At 40.9% G+C, this 25,097-nt stretch overlaps 1 protein-coding gene across 1 annotated transcript in view; it reads left to right on the forward strand.

The window, feature by feature from the left end:
- Window positions 1-25,097, forward strand: part of nhej1 (nonhomologous end-joining factor 1) — a 109,345-nt gene that overhangs the window by 2,868 nt on the left and 81,380 nt on the right. The window contains exons 4-5 of the mRNA XM_059032006.1: window positions 3,101-3,239; window positions 4,123-4,181. Of these exons, the coding sequence (XP_058887989.1) occupies window positions 3,101-3,239; window positions 4,123-4,181 (198 nt within the window). The remainder of the gene's footprint in view (window positions 1-3,100; window positions 3,240-4,122; window positions 4,182-25,097) is intronic.

Consider the following 25,097-nt stretch of genomic DNA (forward strand, 5'->3'; position numbering starts at 1 on the left):
GCTCAGTTTGAAACTAAAATTCAATGACTTTCCTCTTAGTCTTTTTCAGTGTCTTCAAATGTTGGGATGGTTTCATATTCACTGTATATATTATTACGGAGCGGGGAGTCGTCCCCCCCCCCCCAATGGGAAAGGCCTCTTAATGGTCACATTAAGATAGGTAGGTGTGTACTGATCCACGAATGGGACATTATGTTTGCAGAGGTGCGAGTGGATAGTTGGTCACATAGGTAAGAGTGGTAAAAGGCTGAAAGTAGAAATGAAGACATGAGAATAAAACGTTTAATAGAGGACAGGAATAAAAGTGAAGAGATGAAAGGGTGTAGAGGTCGTGGACAGTGTGAAGTCTCAGTTATTGTAGCTAAAAACAAGGTTCCACATTTCTCCGCCATGCACATCTATTCATTTTATAGGTATCAAATGTGCAGTTTTGAAAGAAACACATGTTCTAGTAAATATGGATTTTCATTTTAAAACCTGATATGTGGTACTAGGTTGAAGAGAGTCTCAGTCTTTAAAGCTGTTCTTTAAGTCCTGGGATTAGTCTGGTTGCTCTTATTTGGACTGTCATATCCCTTTGTTGTGGGGACCAGAAATGAGCACAGTACTCCACGTGCGGGATCACCAGTGCACTACACAGCCTCATTTAACGTACGAGAGTGTCATTACAAATCTGCAATTGAAAACAGGATCCACGTTTATTCTCAAATACTCAAACTCCCAGAAGACTCATTCTTTGGGTCTCCTTGTCAGTAACAAGTCTCTGATTGCTGCTAGATGAAGCCATGCTGTATTACAGGGATTCACCTTTTATAACGCTGCAGTCGGGAGCCGTAGTTAAGAGACTTTGTGTTCCTTCTGACAAGGAGAACGCAAGTGGAAGTGCACTGGCATTATGGGGGAATGGAAGCCATGACCAGGCCTTATAGCCTGTTCTGCAGTAAGGCCTCCTAATAACAAGGGTGCACTGTATATTTTTATACTTTTTTGTTCGTCATTTGAAGTTTGTACTACAAAAGTATAATGTTTACAATGCAATAAAATAAGTTTCAGTGTTGACCCACCATCCCCAGCCTTCATATTTTACTAGATAACTGTTTACTGTACAGCCAAGAGGTGGCTGTTGTATTGCTGTTTGACCACAAGAGGTGGCAAGAGCACTTTTAATACTGAAGAATGGATGTTCTGAAATCAGTGGGTTTTTTTTCTTAGTGCAGGGGAAAAATGAATTGTAAACTTTGATCTTGTTATTGTGCTTGCACAGATTTCATGCCATCTGGATAAAACATATCTGTAGAGTTCTGCAGGTTAGTCTAGGACTGAGTTTAAAACCTAATGCTACATTTAACTGTGCCTCAGATTTTTGGATCCTTTGGAAAATGTGGAATCTTCCTGCCATTCACTTTCATTGGAATTCCAAATCCTGTCACTCTGGTAACACGACATAGTACCGTTTGGCTAAACAAACGTCACAGAGGCTCCCATTCACAGCACAGCCTGTTGCGTAATGACTGATTTCATTGAATTCAGACTCCTGATCAGCACATGACACATAAGAGCTAGTGGATGCATTGAGTGTACTGGGAGACAACTGACTGTCCACTGGGAAAACCCTTTATACATCTGTTACTAAATCCGTAAAGAATCTGGATCCAAGTCAAGAGAACTGCAGACCAGCATGGTATTTATCTCTCCTCGGCAGTAAATTCAAAATTACAACCTTAAAAACATGAAAACTAGTGTAATCATAATTGCATAAGCACTGCTCAAGATGTATGTATAAACTTAGTGTGATGGACAGACAGGAAGTGCAAGTGTAACAGACTACAAATATTGCTTTCATTAACCTAGGATTGAACCAGTTAATTTTTTTTTTTAATTGAAATATATGATTGCTATAACATGTGCTTCCTTGAAAACTGCGCATGTGAGTTCTACATAACGAATAGAAGTCAAGCCAATTGCCTCGTCACAGTGGTTTGAGAGTGTCTGTCAGTGAGATCCCGGTTCTTGGGGACAAAGACCCGCTGTGCAGGCATGCATATGAGATCACAGGGTGTCTGCCCAGTAGTGTGGTGAGTAAAAACAGTCCCTGAAAGTTTTGCCTCCCTAATCTGCGGGAGTCCCTTTGCACAGCCAGGACGTGAACCAGTGGGTGCGTGCACGACTCTTTTCTGCCAGCTAGATTGCAGACCGGAGTCTGCGCGTAACGTCAGACGATGAATTTGGACAGGTTTTCCGCAGACTTAGCAAAGTCTGCGTATCGTGAACGCAGCCTGTGTTTAAATGATCATGTGACTTGCCTTGCACACAGCTAAGAGCACTTTCAACAACTGTCATGGCATACTGTATATTGCTGGGGTTCTTGTAATGTGCCACTGCTCCAAGCTTTGGCCAGACTCTTGCCTGCCCAGTTTCAACTCGCACCCTGTCCACTCAGTCCTAGGTTCTTAGAGGCTGGGCTCCGTATGCTTCCCAGCAGTGTGCCACAGGAATGAACTGAGTGTGACTTACAGTATTCTGTTGTGAAACTTGGTTATAATAAGGGATTGCCTGACAGTAGGAGCGTAGTCCATGGCAGTGTCTGAAATAACCGCTTGGCTGGCAGTCCTGAATATTATTATTGTACCGCAGAGATCGAAATAACTGCACTGTTTGGCAGCAGAAAATGCCAAAGAATTGAACAAGACTTCTGCAGTGTAGCAGCAAGCATAGTATTTGAGAATCTGGCAGTGCTGAGGCTAAAATGTACTGGAAGACTCTGCTTGGTTTTATAGCAGAAATCTGTGCTTTTCTGTATTCATCACTGACCCTCTGACTGACAGATCAGCTACTTCTGCAATCTGCTTTCCTCATACTCTTACAGTAGGCTCTTGTCCACAAAGGTTGTTGTAATTAGAAAACAAAGAAGAAACTATTAGTTTAAACATGTTTATGAAGCTGAATCTGATAAGCAGAGGCTGCTAATAATGGCTATAGGCCACTGAGAACTAGGCTGAAACACCACATTTCTACTTGAAGCTAATGAATTAGCCCTGTCCATTCTCAAACTTCCTGCTGACCCCAGTTAGAAGTCATAGGTTGTACTGCTGTGTTGCAGGTGTGTCGGCACCTAGTGCACCCTCTGCTGACGATGTGCCAGGTACTGCAGCGACAGGCCCAGGATCTGATGGGCTTGCTGGGGAGGAAGGATGCTGAGATTCTGGATTACCAGGAGAACGGGGCCACACTGACTCGAGGTGGGGCTGGAGACTGTGTAAACACACACAGCTGATCCCGACACTACTCCTTTCAGATGCTTCCCTTCATTATAGTGATTGTAGCTAACAACATAGTTACATAAATCATACCTGTTGTGCACTTCCATTCATTATATACTGTAGGTCTCAAACGTGCAGTTTTGAAAGAAACACATGCTCTAGTGAACATGTATTTTTGCTTTAAAACATTAAATATGGTACAGCACAAAGAAAGCTGTGTTTGCAAGCCATGCTTTCAGTGTTGAACTGCTTGGTCATACATGGAGAAATTGTCCCCATCCCTTCAAGTAAAAATGACCCAGGAGGTACAAGTGTGAAAAAATGACCTGAAAAAAAGGCATAGAAACTGAGAACTTTCCTTTAATGGTTTTAAACAGAAATACATGTTACAGTACATTTGAGATTTATGGAACTAATAGACGTACAAGTCAGGTAAGATTTATGGAATTTCTTGTCAGCTGATGTGGCACATTCTATACATGTTTTTCATCTGTACCATGTCACCCTTTCATAATTATATCTATCTAGCGCACCGCTCATCCAGTTGTAAGAGACCTTCAATAAGAAAGTCACTGAGGCTACTGTCCAGCTGTATGCATGTGTAACGGGCTGGGCACGAACCGGCAACCATGCACACCACAAGCAAACTGCGTGCATGTGTGAGACAAAGACTTCTTGTTGGATTGCACACCTATGTTTATAGTAGATCATTAAAATAGACCTTGCCATAACTATTCAGTTTACCTCAAACAATTTTTTAAGGCCGTTCGTTGCATGCTTTTCTCCTTTCTGACAAATGTTACTTTGTGTTAACTCTGTCAATATCTTTCTTGATGTTTATTCCTGCTTGTTTTTTTTCCAGGTCGTTTGGAAACGGGAGTATTCAGGGAGCAGGACTTCAATGAGCTGTTTCTGTCTGAGGTATGCAAGGCACAGTACACAGTAGGAGATGAGACAGTGGAGCAAGGAGGACTGAAGGAGGCTTCTGTTACTAAACTGTCAATTACTATTAAAGAGGCTCTCTGGTACTAAAAATCATTGTTTATAATTCCTGTTGCGTGGATTGGCTTCCCCCAGTAGCACAAGACATGGCTTGCAGAGTGCAGCAGCAGACACGTGACCCATATCGAAGGGGTTTCTTTTAGATCACTCTTAAAAGTCAGAGTAATGGATTATATTTATGAGGGATGTGAAAGAAAAACTAATTCCATGAACAAAAGCTCACAGAAAAATGCAAGTCTGCAGTGTGGGAATCATTTGTTGTTATTGTGGACAAAGAAGGAAAACAAGTTTTGCAAAACACAAATTTTACATCTCATTTCTATTTGCTCTTGTGTTAAGTTTGTAATAAAATCACGGATTTAAGATCATACTTCAGTTCATTTGATTTTCAGATAATGTATTTATCTTTGTATCTTTTACACAAACATATTATATATTTAATTTTCTGTCCTCTGTGTAGATTCATGATGGAATAAACACTGTATAGTTCAGCCAGATTTCCAGGTTGATTGGAAAAAAACACTGCTTTAATACTCTATCTAGTCAGTGCATATACTAAGCTGGGGAAAGGAAAAGCGTTCCACTGTTTTTTCGGGCCGGGTCAGATCCGTGTCTAATAAGTATTTTACATCGGGTCGGGTAAATAATTGTCGGTTTGTGGTCGGGTCAGGTTGATTAATTTGGACCCGTGAAGGCCTCTAATGCACAGTACAGTATGCTAGGGGATGAGACAGTGCAGCAAGGAGGATTTGAAGGAGGCTGCTATTACCAAACGCAATGGGGTGTTGAGCGCATGGAATTTGCTCAGTGGCTGTGGTACTACTGTTAAAATGATGGGGTGTTGGAAGGGTCCCCGTGTCTCGTTTGTAAAAGCACAGGTTTTGCTGTGCTGGGAGCTGTGCATTGGCTCTGGCGCTCTTGCTGGTTAGGGAGTCGAAAAAAAACCCTTTCTCCTCATTGCGCTGCAGCAGACCCTGCTGACCAGACGCCTGCGAGTTCAAGCGGACACCTGCAGGGCATGTGAAGGCTGGGTTATCTCAATCCAGATTCATTGTCTTGTTTAATTCGAGAATCCTTTTTAACGTGGCCTTTTTGTGAGAGTTGCATCTCCATATGGATTGTCATAGTTTGCACAGTAGTATCACATCTTTTAGGTTGGTTGTATTTTCATATTATTATTATTATTATTATTATTATTATTATTATTATTATTATTATTATTATTATTATTATTATTAGTTTATTTGGCAGGTGCCTTTCCAAGGCTACTTACAGGTGTTCCAGGGCAGTTCAGGGTCACAGTTCAAAAACAATATTTAGATACAGTGCCGTTTACAGTAGGTGCAAATACTACTACTGGAATACAATATGAGATAAGAAGTAAGTTTAGGATTAAGATCATTTGTATCTACAGTAACATAATAGTAGTGTAAATCCAGTGCATAATAGACCACATTTAAAAACACAAAGAGAAACTTGACAGATTTGATGACTTAGAAAGTGAAACGGAAGCAGACTTCCTGATTTTAAGGGAATTATCACAACCGGAACTACGCTAGACTCCTCTAACCCAGAATGCTCATCCAGATCCCAGTTGAAAAGGAGATGATGATAAAACGAGCTGCGTCCGTGAGCGAGCAGAGTAACACTCAGATATGATGTCAGTCCATCCAGTAGATGTGTTACACTTTTGAATGATGACACTTCAGTGTTTGTAACAGCTGTGTTGATACCCTGACCAGCAGCTTAATTAACCCAAGATGAAACCATTTCAAGGACCAGTGCAATCTGATTCAGACAGATTTCTGTTGTAAACAGTAAAGCAATTAGGGCCAAGATGTCTGATTCATTGTGCTGTTTCTTAACCTTCTCTGTCTTTATACACTAGCAGGTGATATGCACTTTTTTTTAAACCCTAGGGTGTGGATTAAACTAATGATAGCAGTGCCCTATCTATTATAAAGTATAACATACATTTTAAATATAGATCAGGCCTGTGTCTCGATCACAGTGCCACAGTTCTTAGCTATTGTGAGCACTCATTTTATAGGTAACAAGTTCCAGAAACTAGTCTCTAAAGAATACCAGAAAGAGCCATGCTGATCAATACTGCCACCTTGTGAGAGCCGATGGAATTGCGTTTGAAACTTCTGTGTACAACATGTCTTAGTTGTATGACTTTGTAAGGCCTGATTGATTTGGGGGATTTATGGAAATCGTTCACAATAGTAAAGGCGTTTGGAGAACTGTTGCTGGCATGATAAATCAAATATTGTTTCCAAAGAGTTTGAAGGGTGAGCAGCACTGTGCCCCAAAGAGGAATGCCACACATGGTAAAGATGTGACCGAGTGAGCAGGATACAGATGCAGGATACCAAGGGATGGGCAGGGACAGCTCAGCAACCGAGCAGCTGCTTTCACCACAGGGGGCTACTTTAGGTTCCCACTGCTTATTAACTATTAATGTGCTTGACAGGCTGTAGCACAGTTCTTGTTGTTAAACCACATGCTAGACAGAGCCGCCCTCTATCGTATGCTACCCATAATGGAAGATGGACAGCAGAATGATTTAATATACAGTTATAGGACACTGAATGTCTGTGAGGGAATAGCGGCACAATTTGACATGAAAGTCAAGGCTGAAAGCTGCTACGAGTGTCGCTATAACCCATACACAGACATTTCAGGCTTTAATGTTAATATGCAAATTAAAACATCCAGCTACATTTGTTTTCTATGTATGACAAACCTTTGTGATTGTCACAAAGGAATGGGTTGATGACGACGATATCGTGAAGTGGCTGAGAGAAACGTTTCTGATTTTGCAGTTGAATCTCGAGGTACTGAAAATAAAGCAATGTAGAAACTCGGTATGGTACAGTTGATGTCATGAATGGGGCTTCTTTATGAGGTGGCAAACAGCAGGCACAACATGCACTCTGATTGTGACAGATCCTCAGCAGTCTATTATACACCTTTAGTGTGCATCAGATTAGAAGTCAGTATCTCAGTGTTTGGGCTCTATCTTCCTGAATGAAACATTGTATATAGTGTGGTGGGGGTACTTCCAGTGATTACTGCATTGCTACTCGTAGTTCACAACATGGCTCTTCATGTGATTATGAATGAGGTATACTGTAGTTGATACATTGGCTCTTGTTTTTTGGGCTTTGGCTTGTATCGGAATTGGCCCTCGTTTAATGATGATTTTGTCTACAGTTATTATGCTTCATACAAAATAGCTGATAATGACCATTACATGTATTGTGATCCATATCCAGTATGTCTCGTGACCCTGTATCTTTAAATTACACAGGACCCCAGGATCATTTGGAAATGATGTGGAAATAGGCAATAAGGAGTTCAGTTCAAATGCTCTGAGTGAAGTTTTGAATGCATGAGTGGGGAAAAAGAGGCATATTACTTTTTTTGTTTTAATTTAGCAGCAAAGTTGCTTATTTTGCAAAACTAGCTGCATTTCTTTTTTTGTCAACAAAATAGGCAGCAAAATTGCTTGTTTTCCAAAATAGGCAAAGGGTTTGCAGCCATGTGCGACCTTCCTCGATCTAGACGAGGGCCCAGATGTTGAGGTTGCTGTCCACAAGGCTGTCATTCAAGAAAACGGTGGTCAGGGTGGCAATCCATGCAGCTGTGTTTACTGTGACCAGAACAAGTGATGCTGCAGGAGTGCTCCAGGGCTGCAGAAACTCGCAATCAAAAGAAATTCAGGACTGAATCAAACGACATTACCCACGAGGAGGGGCCTCATCAGTGTACTGTGTCTCCCACTGTACCCAATGAGGATATGACTAACATTGCTAAAAATAAAAGCTGTAGCAAAGAGCTGAGGCACGATGCAAGCCCATTCATGTTTCGTTGGTCATGTTTTTCTTTTCCAGATTTGTACTTGTTTTATAACACAACTAGGGATGCCACGTGACCGGGACAGTCTAGGAATTGGCACCTGTGGCAGGAATGTCTGGGTTTAAGTGAAACGCATAAGAAACTCCATCCTTCCTTCAGTGTTCGTACGCTAGTCTGAAAGTATGGAAAAATGCCAAACTGATTTCCAGGGCTTGAAAATGCTTGAAAAAACATGTCTCTGTTATGAAAGTCTTAAAGTCCGGAATTTTCTAGTATCACGGGAGAATGAAAATAATTCTGTGATTATTTTTAATTATTAGTAATAATTCATCTCGAAAGCAGGTCAGCAACTCCAGCAGCAGCTGTCTAGGCAATTTACTAGTAGCAACTATATTGCTTGCGACCAAATCCCGTGAGGATTGCCCTGTGTAACACCTCTGACAACGTCCTGACAACTCAAGCAATCCTATCCAGTCAGCACACTGGTATATGTCACATGACTCTGTCTGCTCCAGTGAAACGAAGGGTAAAATGGACACTACAACAGCCAAAATATATAAATTTATATTGAAGGCTATGATCTTTTAAACAAAGTTACAAACTGGAATTACAAGCTACTGTACTCTGCTCGCCAAGATTCACATTTTGTTATCTTGTTGTTACCTTTATTAAAAATCGAATACGATAGTTATTATCACTGATTCGGATTTAAAAAAAAAAAAAAAGAAAAAAAAAAAAACGCTTTCTGCAGCCCCTATGGTGTGTATAAATGTAGCATGTTAACATCGCCTTTTTCATTTCTTTAATGTGATTAATAAAATGTACTGTACTGTGTTCTTCAATGAATAGGATATAGCCAGAATACTGGGTGCAGCACTCCACAAATAGGTACTGTACTTTTAATTCTACTTTTATTCACAATCTCATTGCTGTTGTTGTTGTTATTATTATTATTATTATTATTATTATTATTATTATTATTAGTGGTAGTAGTGACAAAGACTTAATATTAAAGAAAATCAAAGAATAAAAAATAGTACTAATATTAGTAATTTAGCTAATGCCTTTATCCAAGGTGACTTCCTTAACTTAGTCCAGCAGCTTATATTGTTCGTTTTGGATTGTCCTTTTACTATAGGCTTTGGACCCAAACAGGGTTGTTATAGTGAGGGTGTACTGTATTTAGTATTTGACTTGTATGTTTAATATACGACACTTGCACATTTTTAATATATAATGCGTGCACATTTGTTATTTCATTTTTGTTATTTTTCTCCTCCCATAGTGTTCAGCATTTAACAGATGGTATAAAGAAGTTTGGATCAGAATCCTTACAAAAAAAGTAATATACTGCAAGTATACTTGTGCCAAAATGGTCTTGTTTTAGTATATTATTGGTACCGTTATACTATCCTATTTTGGCACAAGTATACTTGCAGTATACAACTTTTTATATTCTCTTTGTAAATAATGCAACATAGTTCTCTAATATTGGACAGTTTAGATTGTATCTTCTTTTTTGCATACGTGCATTGTCTCTTGCTAGATAAGCAGCTCCAGATTCTGACAAATACTTTTAGAAAACCAGGAGCAACTTCTGCTCTGGATCAAAAAGCTATAATGTTCTGCGACTGCCCGCCTATGTGGATAACTATCGAAAAACTAGTAGAAACTAACTAAAACACAAGTCTGGGAAAAACAAATGGAAGTCTGGAAAAGTATGGGATTTTGATGTTGAAAAAGTGTATGAACCCTGTTCCTTTAATATTTTCTTTGACATACATTAGTTGCTTAAAGGAATTCTACTATCTTATTAGACATGTACTCATCTGTGCATTCTACTTGTCCCCAGTATTTCAATAACTCTGGAAAGGAACAACAAACATATCCAAGTGATGTAAACAATCCAGTACAGTACTGAGCTGATGTGTGATTCAGGACTTGAGGGATTTTAGTTCTGAGGATCCTACATCCTGAACTTGAAAATCCAAGTGAATATGGCGGTGTCATGGCAAATGACACCTCCTTGCCAAATTTCACCCCCTACTGTAGTCGTAAATGAGTAATGTGGCAATTCAGTTTTTACAATTAAGAGTCAACAGAGTAAAAACAGAAACATTTGTATTTAATCATAATGTTTATACTTGTATTGCTTTTGTTATTTATCATCTGTGGATGCTTTACATTACATTGATCTCCGTATGATTAAATACATAACATTTACAGTAAATACAAAAATACATAAAATAAGGTTTAATTACGATATATAATGGTAATTAAACCATATATATGCGTGTGTATGTATAATAAGCTTTACAGATTTAGTTATTTGTAACATTGAAAAACCTGAACCAAATTTGAGTACATTTTGACTCATTTTGTACATGTGATATTTTTTAACAATTTTCTTTCTGCTAAGAAATTAATAATAATAATAATAATAATAATAATAATAATAATAGTAATAATTATTATTTAGTCTCTTTTTACCGACACACAACTGACAGTGCCGTTACTCATCACCACAGCTACTTGTCTCAGGTAAGATTAGCCTCTAAACTACCATCATATAGCTACTATTTTTCTATGGTGTTACGCAGTAAATTTGCATGCTAATGAATAGTGAATTGCACGGGCATGTATTACTTTACTGTGTCCATTATGGTGTGCAAGTTCAATTGCTTGAAATATCAACAGTATAACACTGTATACTGCATGATTATTGGTTTGTACCAAGGTCTTGTGCTATTGTTAAACTGTATTAAGCCTCTTTCACACTGGCATGCTCTACCTGGGTCAGAACTTCCCCGGGTCACGACCCGGTGTCATGCGGGTCGGCTATGCAATTTCACACTGCTTTTGGTAAAGCAGGGTTGACCTGGGTGACAGACACAAGTAAGCAATACGCGTATCAATGCCCTGGAAGCAGCTTGTTACAGACGCTTCCATCCAAGCTTCTCTGGATTGAACCATTGCTCCAAATGTTGATTAGAGCAAATGTCTCTTCATCCCTGCTGCAATCCGGCTCATGGTGTGTCTCCAGCAACAAAAATGTGGCTAAACAGAATAAACAAAAATGTTCCTTGCGGACGTTATTTCGTCATCCATCATGCATTTTGTCTCGCTCAACCCGGGTCAAAGCGTGTAAACCCACATCCTGAGGTGGGTCGCTGGGACCCGGGTATGACTCAGGTGCGTGGTTTCACACTATTGTGACCCGGGTAGAAGTGCCAGTGTGAAAGGGGCTCTACGGTGTACTGCAGTTCTGATAGACCTAGGCTGACTGAGAATTATGTCCGGGTTTGGTCTGTGGAAAAGGTGGCAACTGTAACCACAGCACAATGTTGAATTGTTTCCAATGTGCTGCATAAAAATGGGAATTTTAAGACATTCTTGGTGCGTTTTCATTTCAAATCAAAGCAGATGTGCTAGCTGTGAACATGTAGGGGTGTAACTATACAGCAATGTTACAATACAGTATTACAATATGCAGATGTGCTAGCTGTGAACATGTAGGGGTGTAACTATACAGCAATGTTACAACATCACAATACGCAGGTCACAGTAGGGCGTGCGTCACAATGCACAGGGTGGGCTACTTGTATGATGCATAATAAGATCAGATATTTTAATGGAGAATTATTTTGTTAAAATACAAAGATGAAATGAGACTGAGAGATTATGTATTCAGAACACACCTATTTTTCACTCAAGAACCACTTGGTGAACTCCAGTGTCTATGTTGTGCTTTTGGTCTTGTATCACAATACATCCTGTCCCTCTATGATGTGATAAACATGTAAAGAAAGTATCACATGCCATTGATACACATTGTTGCACGCCTACAAATGAACTCAGAGTCCTTCACAAAGTGGTTCGGTTTAATTCAGTTTAAAACATGTTGAAGCAATCAAGCAAAACATACTTAACTTTCCAAGTAAACCGAGTTCTTCTGCATTGATCTGTGAAAGTTTTAAAAAAAAGAATCCTCCTAAAAACGTTATTTTCTGAACAAGCTGAACTGGGTTCATTTAGGAACTAATCTTATGTGAGAAGGCTCAGGTGGGGTCCGGTTACTTGTAACACAGGAAGGAAGCACATTTAGAATGTTGTGGAAGGGGGAAAAAAAAAATTCAACATGAACAGAAAAAAATAAGGGATGTAAGAGAATGCTTTTATTTTTGAAAGCATTGTAGTATTACGCCATTTTAAAGTGAGCTCCATATATAAAACCCTTTTATTACAATATAAAATGTTATTTGGTCACACCATGTAATATTACCACATCGTATTTGCATATGAATTCCAGGGGCTGTTTCTTTGAGATTATTTCCCTTTGAAGTGCAGTGAAATGATTACGTGGAGCAAGGTTAGGTCCAGAGTTTAGAGATATCTATCAGTATAGTCTGCAGCCACCTTGGACTGCGCTCTCTAGCTAAGCAGGGCTTGGAGGTTGAGTTTGTGGATCAGTGGGGGGTATGCACTCCTCAATCTATAGCACTGTAGGTGGTGAAGTGATTGCATGATGTTAACAATTTTAATTCAGTCTTCTCCATATTTGAGCTCATGCAGAGAAGGGTGAATAGGACTGATGGGACCACAGCACTTTCCTTCGGTCAGTAATAGTCCAGTGCATCTGTTCCTACACCACAGCAGCATACTTTCTTGCTGATCCCCTGGATGAGTGTGTTTCATACAGTCCTTTACAGCTGCAGTCCATACTGTACGTTGGAGGTTTCTTACATGGTATGGATAGAGGTGGGTGCTGGCTGCCCTGCTATTTCAATGTTTGCACCTCTAATTCAGGGCAATGTCAAATCTAGTTGGGTAGACAGACCATACTTTTTCATGTTACCGGTTTAATATATGTAGCATGTAATACATTTAAACCACTTTAGCCATTATGATATTCTAAGAAATCTGGTTGTTTTTCTGATAGTCCAAGGAGTGCTGAACAGTATTTCCATTATAAGCTTTTGTGGCGAATTTCTGGCTGAAAGTGTTTACATAAATATATAGAAATTGCATTAACTGCACTCCAAATATTGGAGTGTTAGAACAACTAGGGCATCCGCTGTGGGATTCCAAGATATTTTAGAGAACAAGGGTTCTAAGTTGGGTCACACTTGACTAGGGATGTCACGGTATTAACTCATCACAGTATCAATACTGTAGCAAAAAATATTATCACGATTACCATGGGATCACGGTATTGTAAATAATTCAGAGTCTAGAAGGCAGACTTTAACACAGAATTCACCCGGATTGCAACTAGATGCAGTAGTCTACAGCATCTCCACTCCACCAGATACAGTATATGTTATGTTCTGTTGAATTTTATAATTCACGCAGTGTTCTAACTTATCTTGTATTATGGATATACACCACTGCTTTGTTGTACAGGTTTGGATACAATGTGTCATTAAGCAAGTATAATATCCATGGAGAATAGTCTAAACTGGGTCTAAAAATTAATTTAAAAAGCTGTACGATTAGCCCTTAATTGCTAGACTCAAGTGAAATACTATAATTCACTAAAATATCCGAAGCTTACCATTGCTTGGACGATTATAAAAATAATAATTTCAAAAATACAGGGACAGCTGTAAAAACAAACAAGAAAACAAAACAAACAAACAAAAAAAATACCGTTTGAAACGAAATGATTTGAAATTTGAATCAAATATACATTTTTGGACTTAACCGCTCATATTTACTTTTCATCACCAATAGTTTACTAAACTCATCACTGCATATTTGTTGGCCGTGATTTGAATATTGTGGAAGCTTGCGCACCTGCGTACTGTAGATATGAAACACGATACGTCAAATTAAATTAACATAGCAAAAAATAAATAAATTAATAATTAAAAAATTTAGCTTTGCCAATCAGGCACGCCATGCAAAAGAATCAGATTTAGATGATGAGACTCAGTTATTTACAACAGCAAAACAAACTAAAACATCAGCGTGGACATTTTTCTGGCTTCAAAAAGAATGCAGATGGTGTGGTAATCGAGGATTGCTTTCCAGTGTGCCGAACCTGCAAGAAAAAAAATGCTGCAAAAAATGGAAATACATCCAACATGTTTGTCCACCTCTGTGATCATCATCCTGCACTCCACAGAGAGACAGTTGGAACTGCATCTTCCAATGGTAGTGAAAATCTACTAAGATGTGTCTTTTTTTTTTTTTTTTTGTATTTTAAAGCTTTATGTGGTTTGCAAAACAACCTGTCACATAGCTATTACTATAAAAGATTAGGATTTTATAATACTGGATACTTTATTTTGCTATAATGTTTAAACATTTAGGTGCTGACGGATCAGATAATGCACAGCTGAGCAATGCTGTAGGAGTCTGGGTATCCCTTAATTTGTGAGGGGGTTAATAAATATTTAAGATCTTTTATTTTTTTCTTTCTCTCTCTCTTAGGTCAATCAAAAGATGGCTTCTGCATGTCCAAAACTAGGACAGCTGACTATTAAAGCAGCAGTAGAGTTAGGAAAACTATATGATCCAGAAGCCAGCAAGCGCAAGAGCTTACTAAGGCAGTGGCATACTTCTGCCTTCTAGAAACTATTTTGCAAACAAAGCAATCCCAAGCATGTATAATGATCTGAGATCTGAAGTTGAAAGCGCGATTTAAATCAGCCAAATGGTTCAGCGCCACAACTGACCTCTGAACAAGCAATGGGGGTGTAGTGTAGGTGAACCCTCCCTCAGCCTTACACGTCACTTCATAACAGATGACTGGAAGCTTCAGACAAAACGTTTTGAAGACATCTTTGTTACCAGAAGACCACATTGCAGAAATCATTTTCGAGGCCTTTTTTGAGTGGAATTTGCAGAAATATCAGGTAGCAGCAGTGACCACTGATAATGACTCAAATGTAAAAAATGCATTTTCTGCACTCCGTGGTGCGATATGGCTAAGCTGCTTTGGTCATAACCTTAATTTAGCCATAAGCAAGGCTTTAAAGATACCAGGAGTTGAGGCAGCTGTAAAAGCCTGTCGCCACCTGGTGCAAGGATTCACCAGAAGCTGGAAGAGAAAAAGAGAACTAAAGAAAAAGCAGAGTGAACTAGGTTATCCTCAACACTCTCATGTAGATGATGTCATCACCCGCTGGGGGTTCACCTGTGCCATGCTATCAAGATTTCTAGAGCAGCAGCAGGCTGTTTACGCAGTCCTTGTGGCTGATAGAAATACCTTTGGGCATTGAATGCCCAAAGATGGTAATGTAGCAATCATTGACGATGTGGCCCATGTGCTTGGCAGTCTAAACCCATTCACTGACTCACTGGCAAGTGAGAGTCACATCAGTGTATCTACACTACGACCAGTTCTGCAACATTTTCTGAATGAGCTTCTTGCACCTGATGATCAGGCTCGTCCTCTAGTAGCTCAGATTAAACACATGATTTCAACTGATCTCTCTTCTAGACATGAAAGTGAGAACACCTGCAATATCTCAGATATTGCTAGCTTCCTGGATCCAAGATTCAAAGAAAGCTTTTTTTCAGATGTTGACTACCCTTTTGCTAATACAAGAAGAACCAGTTGCTCTTACAGATTGTAACCCATGCACAGAGCAAGGTGCCAGCTGCAGCAGCCACCTTCCACATCTTTCAGTGCTACCAGGCTACGCATTGAACCTCTTCCTCTGAGGCAAGGGTGACGCAGCAATCCAGGGTACCTGATAGAACCAAAGGGCTCCCTGGATTACTCAAGTACATAACTCAGAACAAGCAGGTTGCTAACCCTTCTACAGTCCCCAGTGACTTGCGTGTAAAGGAAGAAGTCTACCACTACATATCTTCTGTATGCCTTTCTGTGGATGAAGATCCTCTAACTTATTGCTTCTCATTTTCCAAGCCTAGTGAATTTGGCCAGCAAATATTTGAGCATTACAGCTACCAGTGTACCCTCAGAGCACGTTTTTAGCACTAGTGGGCACATTCTAACACCTTTTCGTTCACGCCTAAGCACAGAACATCTGAAATATGCTTGTTTTTTTTAACAGAAACCTCAAATAGACTTCCCGGGCATACTGATTTTTGGCCAATGGACTGCTTTTTAAGGAAATAGGAGCATAACCCGGCCACTGTTTTTTTGTTTATTTTAAGTAGTTAGTGCTCACAGTACTGAGCTGTTTTCTTTTTTGTAAACTTTGTTTTAATTAGAAAAAACTTTTTTATTATTATTATTATAAGGCTTGAATGTTGCTTGAATTTGTTAAAATGCAATAACTTTAAATATGCCTTTTTAAGTGTCCAAGTTGTTTGTGAAAATGTACATTTTTCAAGGGTATTAAGCCCTATGTAACTACTGTAAGAATGATGCTTGAGTGTAAATAGCTGAATAAGACATTAGTTTGGTATTTTAGTAGCATAGAAAATAAATATATAAAATTGTGGGTATATTTTTTAAACAATTAAACACTCAAGTTGATGATTCTGTTTCTTATTTTTGTAAACATAATATCATTAGAACTGCTTGTATCATTAGAAATGTGTTTGTTTTTAAAGAGATATTCATTCTTTAAGAACACTAAGGGCCCCATTTTGAATAGAGTGCAAAGCTTGCCCTCATGAAAAGAATACATTTTTATAACAAAATTAAGATTGTAAAACTAGTAAGAAACAACTCAAAAGAAGAATGTCATTGCTCCAACCTGCAACAAATCTGTTTCTAGATAGTCTCATAATACTGAGGATGTTTTTTCCTTTCAGAAAAACATGGGGGGGGATAACTTTGCAATTATTCAAAATCGGACCTGTAATATCGCGATACTCATTATATTGCAATCATTTCTGGACTAATATTGTGATAATGAAAAGTTAATATTGTTAGATCCCTACACTTGACCCACTAATTCTTGCTGGAGGGTAGTGTATTTTATTGGTGCTGTCCTAAGATTTCTGCAGCCCACTTCAATGTGTGTGTATAACACAAGCTAGGGATATGTCTAGCTTGTGTAGCACAAGAGGAAAGGTGTTATAACTATTTGCCTAGTATATACACCAGCGGAGCTTGTGTGTTTACGATAGACAGTGCGCGCTGCCTGTACCAGGATGTCGGAGGGCTTATTATTTCTGTCCTCTGAACTGTGACCGTCACTCTCGTTCTTGTAGTATTCCTCTGACCCAGTGTTCAAACAGGACGCAGAGGGTCAGCCCAGGAGGCAAGCAATGCGGCCGAACAGGGAAGATAAATAAACAGGGGCGGCAGGAATGCGAGCGACTGGAAGCAGGCCGGCGGGGAGAGGCGCAGAAGTTTTTAAATTCAAGGCCCGTTAGCCCAAGCCTTCTGACGCCAGTCCCAGTGCGGGTCACCACTGGAAGTTATTGCTTTCAAATAAGGGTCTCGGGGAGATGGGCTGCTAACTGACTCGAACCCTTGATAAAACACAGCCTTCTGATTAAAGGTGCTGGCTGGTAATGTGCCCTCAATTTAATGAGTTCCTCATACTTTCTTATTAATATGGAATCAATGAAACTGGGTCTGGCAAGTTCATGTTACACTGAGCTACACAAACCTACTACCTTCCACACCACCTTAAAATGGCAATCGAGAATTATCAAACACAAGTATAATAGGAGACTGGTAATAAATGACAGTTTAATTGTATATACAGAACTATGGCTATGGAAACTGTATCACTTCAGATTTGTGGTTTATTTGATTGCATTTTTACATTTGCGATTGTGCCCAGTGGTGGTTTTAGGTCATTCAGAAATGATAAGGCAGGCTGAGTCTTTAGTCTCTGTCAGTGTAATTTAGTGAAATGTCATTCCCTTTTTTCTCTTTTCTTTTTTTAAAGCCTCAGACATCACGCTGCTGGGTTGTAATTGGGGCTTGGGTTGAGCTGGGTTTTTTCCTTCTTAGTTTAGTGTAGATGAGTGTTCCTCTGCTGTGAACATATTCATTTGGGATGCTGCGCTTTACTTCATACCACGGTCTGGCCACATACACATGGAAGCTATCGCAAAGAGGCGCACTCACATACCGTATTTATAGACACTAGCTGGAATGCAGAAAATAAATGTGAAAAGTACCAAGTTCGTGTAGACGGGTTGGGAGGGGGAGATGTGGTCTGTAATACCAGGGGAAGGTTGGGAAGGGAGATGTGGGCTGTAATACCAGGGGAGGGTAGGCAGGTTGGGAGGGGGAGATGTGGGCTGTAATACCAGGGGAGGGTTGGGAGGGTGAGATGTGGGCTGTAATACCAGGGGAGTGTAGGCTGGTTGGGAGGGTGAGATGTGGGCTATAATACCAGGGAAGGGTTGGGAGGGTGAGACGTGGGCTGTAATACCAGGGGAGGGTTGGGAGGGGGAGATGTGGGCTGTAATACCAGGGGAGGGTTGGGAGGGGGAGATGTGGGCTGTAATACCAGGGGAGGGTTGGGAGGGGGAGATGTGGGCTGTAATACCAGGGGAGGGTTGGGAGGGGGAGATGTGGGCTGTAATACCAGGGGAGGGTTGGGAGGGGGAGATGTGGGCTGTAATACCAGGGGAGGGTTGGGAGGGGGAGGTGTGGGCTGTAATACCAGGGGAGGTTGGGAGGGGGAGATGTGGGTTGTAATACCAGGGGAAGGTTGGGAGGGGGGGATGTGGGCTGTAATATCAGGGGAGGGTTGGGAGGGGGAGTGTTGGGAGGGGGAGATGTGGGCTGTAATACCAGAGGAGGGTTGGGAGGGGGAGATGTGGGCTGTAATACCAGGGGAAGGTTGGGAGGGGAGATGTGGGCTGTAATACCAGGGGAGGGTAGGCAGGTTGGGAGGGGGAGATGTGGGCTGTAATACCAGGGTAGGTGGGTTGGGAGGGTGAGATGTGGGCTATAATACCAGGGGAGGGTTGGGAGGGTGAGATGTGGGCTATAATACCAGGGGAGGGTTGGGAGGGTGAGATGTGGGCTGTAATACCAGGGGAGGGTAGGCTGGTTGGGAGGGGGAGGGTTGGGAGGGTGATATGTGGGCTATAATACCAGGGAAGGGTTGGGAGGGTGAGACGTGGGCTGTAATACCAGGGGAGGGTTGGGAGGGGGAGTGTAGGCTGGTTGGGAGGGTGAGATGTGGGCTATAATACCAGGGAAGGGTTGGGAGGGTGAGACGTGGGCTGTAATACCAGGGGAGGGTTGGGAGGGTGAGATGTGGGCTGTAATACCAGGGGAAGGTTGGGAGGGGGAGATGTGGGCTGTAATACCAGGGGAGGGTTGGGAGGGGGGGATGTGGGCTGTAATACCAGGGGAGGGTTGGGAGGGGGAGATGTGGGCTGTAATACCAGGGGAGGGGGAGATGTGGGCTGTAATACCAGGGGAGGGGGAGATGTGGGCTGTAATACCAGGGTAGGTGGGTTGGGAGGGGAGATGTGGGCTATAATACCAGGGGAGGGTTGGGAGGGGGAGATGTGGGCTGTAATACCAGGGGAGGGTTGGGAGGGGAGATGTGGGCTGTAATACCAGGGTAGGTGGGTTGGGAGGGGGAGATGTTGGCTGTAATACCAGGGGAGGGTTGGGATGGTGAGATGTGGGAGGTAATACCAGGGGAGAGTTGGGAGGGTGAAATGTGGGCTGTAATACCAGGGTAGGTGGGTTGGGAGGGGGAGATGTGGGCTGTAATACCAGCGGAGGGTTGGGAGGGTGAGATGTGGGAGGTAATACCAGGGGAGAGTTGGGAGGGTGAAATGTGGGCTGTAATACCAGGGGAGGGTTGGGAGGGGAGATGTGGGCTGTAATACCAGGGTAGGTGGGTTGGGAGGGGGAGATGTGGGCTGTAATACCAGGGGAGGGTTGGGAGGGTGAGATGTGGGAGGTAATACCAGGGGAGAGTTGGGAGGGTGAAATGTGGGCTGTAATACCAGGGGAGGGTTGGGAGAGGAGATGTGGGCTGTAATACCAGGGTAGGTGGGCTGTAATACCAGGGGAGGGGGAGGGTTGGGAGGGGAGATGTGGGCTGTAATACCAGGGTAGGTGGGTTGGGAGGGGAGATGTGGGCTGTAATACCAGGGGAGGGGGAGATGTGGGCTGTAATACCAGGGGAGGGGGAGATGTGGGCTGTAATACCAGGGGAGGTTGGGAGGGGGAGATGTGGGCGGTAACAAGTGACCATATGGAAAGAAAATCTTCAATTGCTTCAACAATGTCTTCAATATATTTTTCACCATACTGTACATTTAAAATATAGGAAACACACGGTAAAACCTCAAAGTTGCAGATTAGGAGGGTGTTTATAAGTCAGATATCTGTAACTATAAAAATGACTTACAGTGATTTGAAGTGCCCAGTGTTATAGCAACCCTACATTGTAATCCTAGGAAGAACACCACAAACACTAGGCCAGGACAGCTACTGAGCGCAGTTAACTGATGAAATTCCAGCATTTGCTCTTCTTGTCTTTTCCAGTAGCCAGGAGCCCAGCAGTGGTGTTTTTCATTGAGCGGTCAGTTTGTAAACACAAAATGTTACCATACATTCATTCAGACACTTCCATATACACCCTGGGGGATTACACGCCCACATAATTTCACACATAAAACATATCACCAAGCATAGACACGTAATATTAAATAATATCACTGTTAACAGAGAAGGATGGAGAAAAACGTTGGATCACACCGAGGATAAAGGAAACATTGATTGATTTTGCCAGAAAATGCCACTACAAAGATCCCACGTTGCAAATATATCAGTGAAAGAGAGAGCGCTCTACCGCCAGGGGAAATTGACAGCTGACCGTCTTCCTAATTTGAAAACATTCGCTTTCAGATACATAAATGCAGTAACAAATACAGCTGATGCTGAGCGCAGCAACTCGCTGTATAATCATGTCCTGTCCGATTGGAGGCGTTCTCTTTCGGAAGACAAACTGAAAGAGCTGGTGTTCCTTTATTTCAATCTTTGAATTTAGAAAGACTTTATGAAAACAATTCCATTGTTTTCTACTTATTATTTTTTTTTACTTATGCTAGTATTTTGATATCCAGTGTGAGAGAAGAACCCAATAGAACTGCACAATACTTTTGTTATTTTGCACATACTTGTACAGAGAGAGCGCATAATTTTTCTGTGCATAATTCCCTAGTGTATTTTACTGTATTGCTTTTCTTGTACATTACTATTTATAACACCTTATATTTGCCTTATAAATATAGAATAGTGTCCTATATGGCATACTATGATGATTTTGATAGCATAGTGTATAGCCATGCATGTTATACAATATACACAAGAGGCATGCGTAATATTTCCTTTAAGATGTAGTTATTTTTTGGAGTGAGTGCTGAATACTATATTGGACATTGCTATAATTTGAGTGATGGTGTGTATTAATAATCAGAAAGCATTTAAATGTATATATTTGTGTATAGGGCGTGCAAGGTTCTGGTTTTGTGTAATTCACGGTCTGGAAAGAAGGGGTACAGAAATGTCCCAGAGCAGAAAGTTCTTCTGTATCAGCATACAGATTGTCATTGGGCCTTGCTTACTGTCCCCAGACAGACAAACTTCTCATTTAAAACATATCTCTGGACGGAATCGCATCCTTTTTTAGAACCCTGAACCATTCACTTAAAATCCACCTAAAGTAACCGCTCTTGTTAGCAAGCCCTACAGGAATGTTTCAGTAATAATAGGCAGGGTTCTGAAGAGTGTGTTTTAGGCCTGTGTCCTATCTTGGCAGGGACAGGCACTCAGGCGACGGAACCCTGGTGGTTTACAGAAGCTCCATCCCGCATGCGCCTGCTTCTGTTTCTCATTAAAAGATGCCGGCTTGTTTTTTACGAAGGTATAAAAAGATAAAGACTACGTTTCGCCCAAAAGAAAAGTGGTATGAAGGCTGGGATGACGCAGCTCACCGCAGATGGATTATAAAATGTGAATCATCTGGCACCCTCCTTTTTACCACACCATGAAATGCTGGGAATGAGAGGGCACTTAATTTAGACTTGTCTTTCCTCTGCGGCTGTCATTGCCGCATTGTGAATAGGAACTGGAGAGCAGCAGCTCTCCAGTTCCTAGCCTGTATGATACAGCAGAAGCTTGAATCTGAAGTTTTAACTATATGTCAACATTTACCAAGTAAGGTGGTAATGATTTACCAAAGCTTATTGGTAAATGTCTGGTATTATGAAGAAATATATTGCTTTTAGGACAATTTTGATTAACAAAATAATCATTAATGAGCTTACGGTAATGCACAATTGAGCAATTTAAACTAGTTCAACATAGTACTGAGCAATAGTGTGATCCACTTTGTAGAAAAACCAACACTCAAATTTACATATAAAACAATTCACGATGGTGCTGAAGGATATTGTACTCCAAATACATAGTATTTGGAGTACAATTTGTTAAATGCAAATTTTAAAGCATTTATGACCTTTTAGTTTTTTCAACAGAAAATCACACTTTGGTTATGACATAAAACGCCACAAAGACAGGCAGTGAATCGATATACAGTATTTGGTTATTCTTGAAATTTACCGGTAAATGTCGGAAGTAAACCGGTGCCACGTTTATTTCGGACATTTTAGCAGTAAATCTTGAGAGATGCCAATATTCAAACTTTTAACCTAACATATCAGTTTCTGTGAGTCACCGTGAAACACTGGTTTTCATAAACATGTCCTTAACTGGCCCTATATACCCTTAAGATAACAGTTTAAATGATACACCCTTATCTCTGTAAACATGCTTAGCTTTGATGGCAACCTGGTCACATGGCCCAGGAGAGGGTTAGCTATGGACTGGGTTCAATAGAGCCTCCCTGACCAGCTGTATAATTACACAAGTACAGATGTTGTGTTTCCTGTTTGATGAACTTTCATACTGTGTGAGGGATAAACCGCGAGCGAAAGCAGAATGAACCCCTGGATTTGTTTAACTCGTGTAGTATGGAAGAAAGTGGGTTTGAGTACATAAAAACAAGATGCTGTTCAGCCCATCAAGGCTCATCTCTTGCTAGCAGCATGTGCCACAGCTAGGGGATCTAATTTAATAGAACCGCATCCAGTTGTTTTTTATATGTTCCCAGTGTTTTAGATCCTATTCACCTGGTAGGCTACTCCATGCATTTAAAAAATCCTACCTCCCATTCTATACTTGCCTTTACGCAGCTTCCATTATAACCTTTCGTCCTTCACTCTGTGCTAAATAGTTGCTCATTGGTTATAGGGATGCAGTGTGGAAGGCAGTGGATTTGAGTAGCTCAGTGGTTTGAGAGTGCTTGGCTGCTGTGTGGAAGGCAGTGGGTCTCATAAACTGGGTTTACAAGAACTTTTTAGGTTGTGTTGAAGAACCACAAGGGCAGCCTGCCTCATTTGGCCACCAAAAGGCAAGCCTTGCCAGACAGTAAAGCCCTCTTGCCAGACAGTAAAGCCCTCTTGCCAGACAGTAAAGCCCTCTTGCCAGACAGTAAAGCCCTCTTGCCAGACCTCTTAGGTTCTATTGCTATTAGAAAATGGCTGCATTATTTTTCTTTAACTGAAACAAATGTGGCTGTATGAATTAGGTGTATGAGTCCCATGCAGGGGTCCTGGCACACTGAATGCATGAGCCCCCTTAGTGATTGGCCCACAGGCATTGTGCTGTTCATGTCTATTAACCAACCATTAAAAGACGGCATACAAAAAGATCCAATTGCAGATTGTTTGAATGTTCCTGGTCAACAATTATACTCAATCAGAAAGGAATTTCTGTGACCCATTGACTGTTGTTATTATTATTATTATTATTATTATTAATTTCTTAGCAGACGCCCTTATCCAGGGCGACTTACAATCGTAAGCAAATACATTTCAAGTGTTACAATACAAGTAATACAATAAGAGCAAGACTGTTCCCACAGAGATCTAGCAAAGAAGATAATTTGTGCAGCATTATATATGTTTGCATGAATTTTGAATAACCCATATCCGATATAAGAACATAAGAACATTCAGCCATTCAGCCCATCTTGCTCGTTTGGTTGTTAGTAGCTTATTGATCCCAGAATCTCATCAAGCAGCTTCTTGAAGGATCCCAGGGTGTCAGCTTCAACAACATTACTGGGGAGTTGGTTCCAGACCCTCACAATTCTCAGTGTAAAAAAGTGCCTCCTATCTTCTGTTCTGAATGCCCCTTTATCTAATTTCCATTTGTGACCCCTGGTCCTTGTTTCTTTTTTCAGGTCAAAATAGTCCCCTGGGTCGACATTGTCTATACTTTTTAGGATTTTGAATGTTTGAATCAGATCGCCGCGTAGTCTTCTTTGTTCAAGACTGAATAGATTCAATTCTTTTAGCCTGTCTGCATACGACATGCCTTTTAAACCCGGGATAATTCTGTTTGCTCTTCTTTGCAGTCTTTCTAGAGCAGCAATATCCTTTTTGTAACGAGGTGACCAGAACTGAACACAATATTCTAGGTGAGGTCTTACTAATGCATTGTAGAGTTTTAACATTACTTCCCTTGATTTAAATTCAGCACTTCTCACAATATATCCGAGCATCTTGTTGGCCTTTTTTATAGCTTCCCCACATTGTCTAGATGAAGACATTTCTGAGTCAACATAAACTCCTAGGTCTTTTTCATAGTTCCCTTCTTCAGTTTCACTATCTCCCATATGATATTTATAATGCACATTTTTATTGTCTGCATGCAATACTTTACACTTTTCTCTATTAAATGTCATTTGCCATGTGTCTGCCCAATTTTGAATTCTGTCTAGATCATTTTGAATGACCTTTGCTGCTTCAACAGTATTTGCCACTCCTCCTATTTTTGTGTCGTCTGCAAATTTAACGAGTTTGCTTACTATACCAGAATCTAAGTCATTAATGTAGATTAGGAATAGCAGAGGACCTAATACCGATCCCTGTGGTACACCACTGGTTACCTCACTCCATTTTGAGGTTTCTCCTCTAATCAGTACTTTCTGTTTTCTACCTGTTAACCACTCCCTAATCCATGTGCATGTATTTCCTTGAATC

This window comes from Acipenser ruthenus, chromosome 10, assembly GCF_902713425.1.
Source record: "Acipenser ruthenus chromosome 10, fAciRut3.2 maternal haplotype, whole genome shotgun sequence".
Lineage (NCBI taxonomy): Eukaryota > Metazoa > Chordata > Actinopteri > Acipenseriformes > Acipenseridae > Acipenser > Acipenser ruthenus.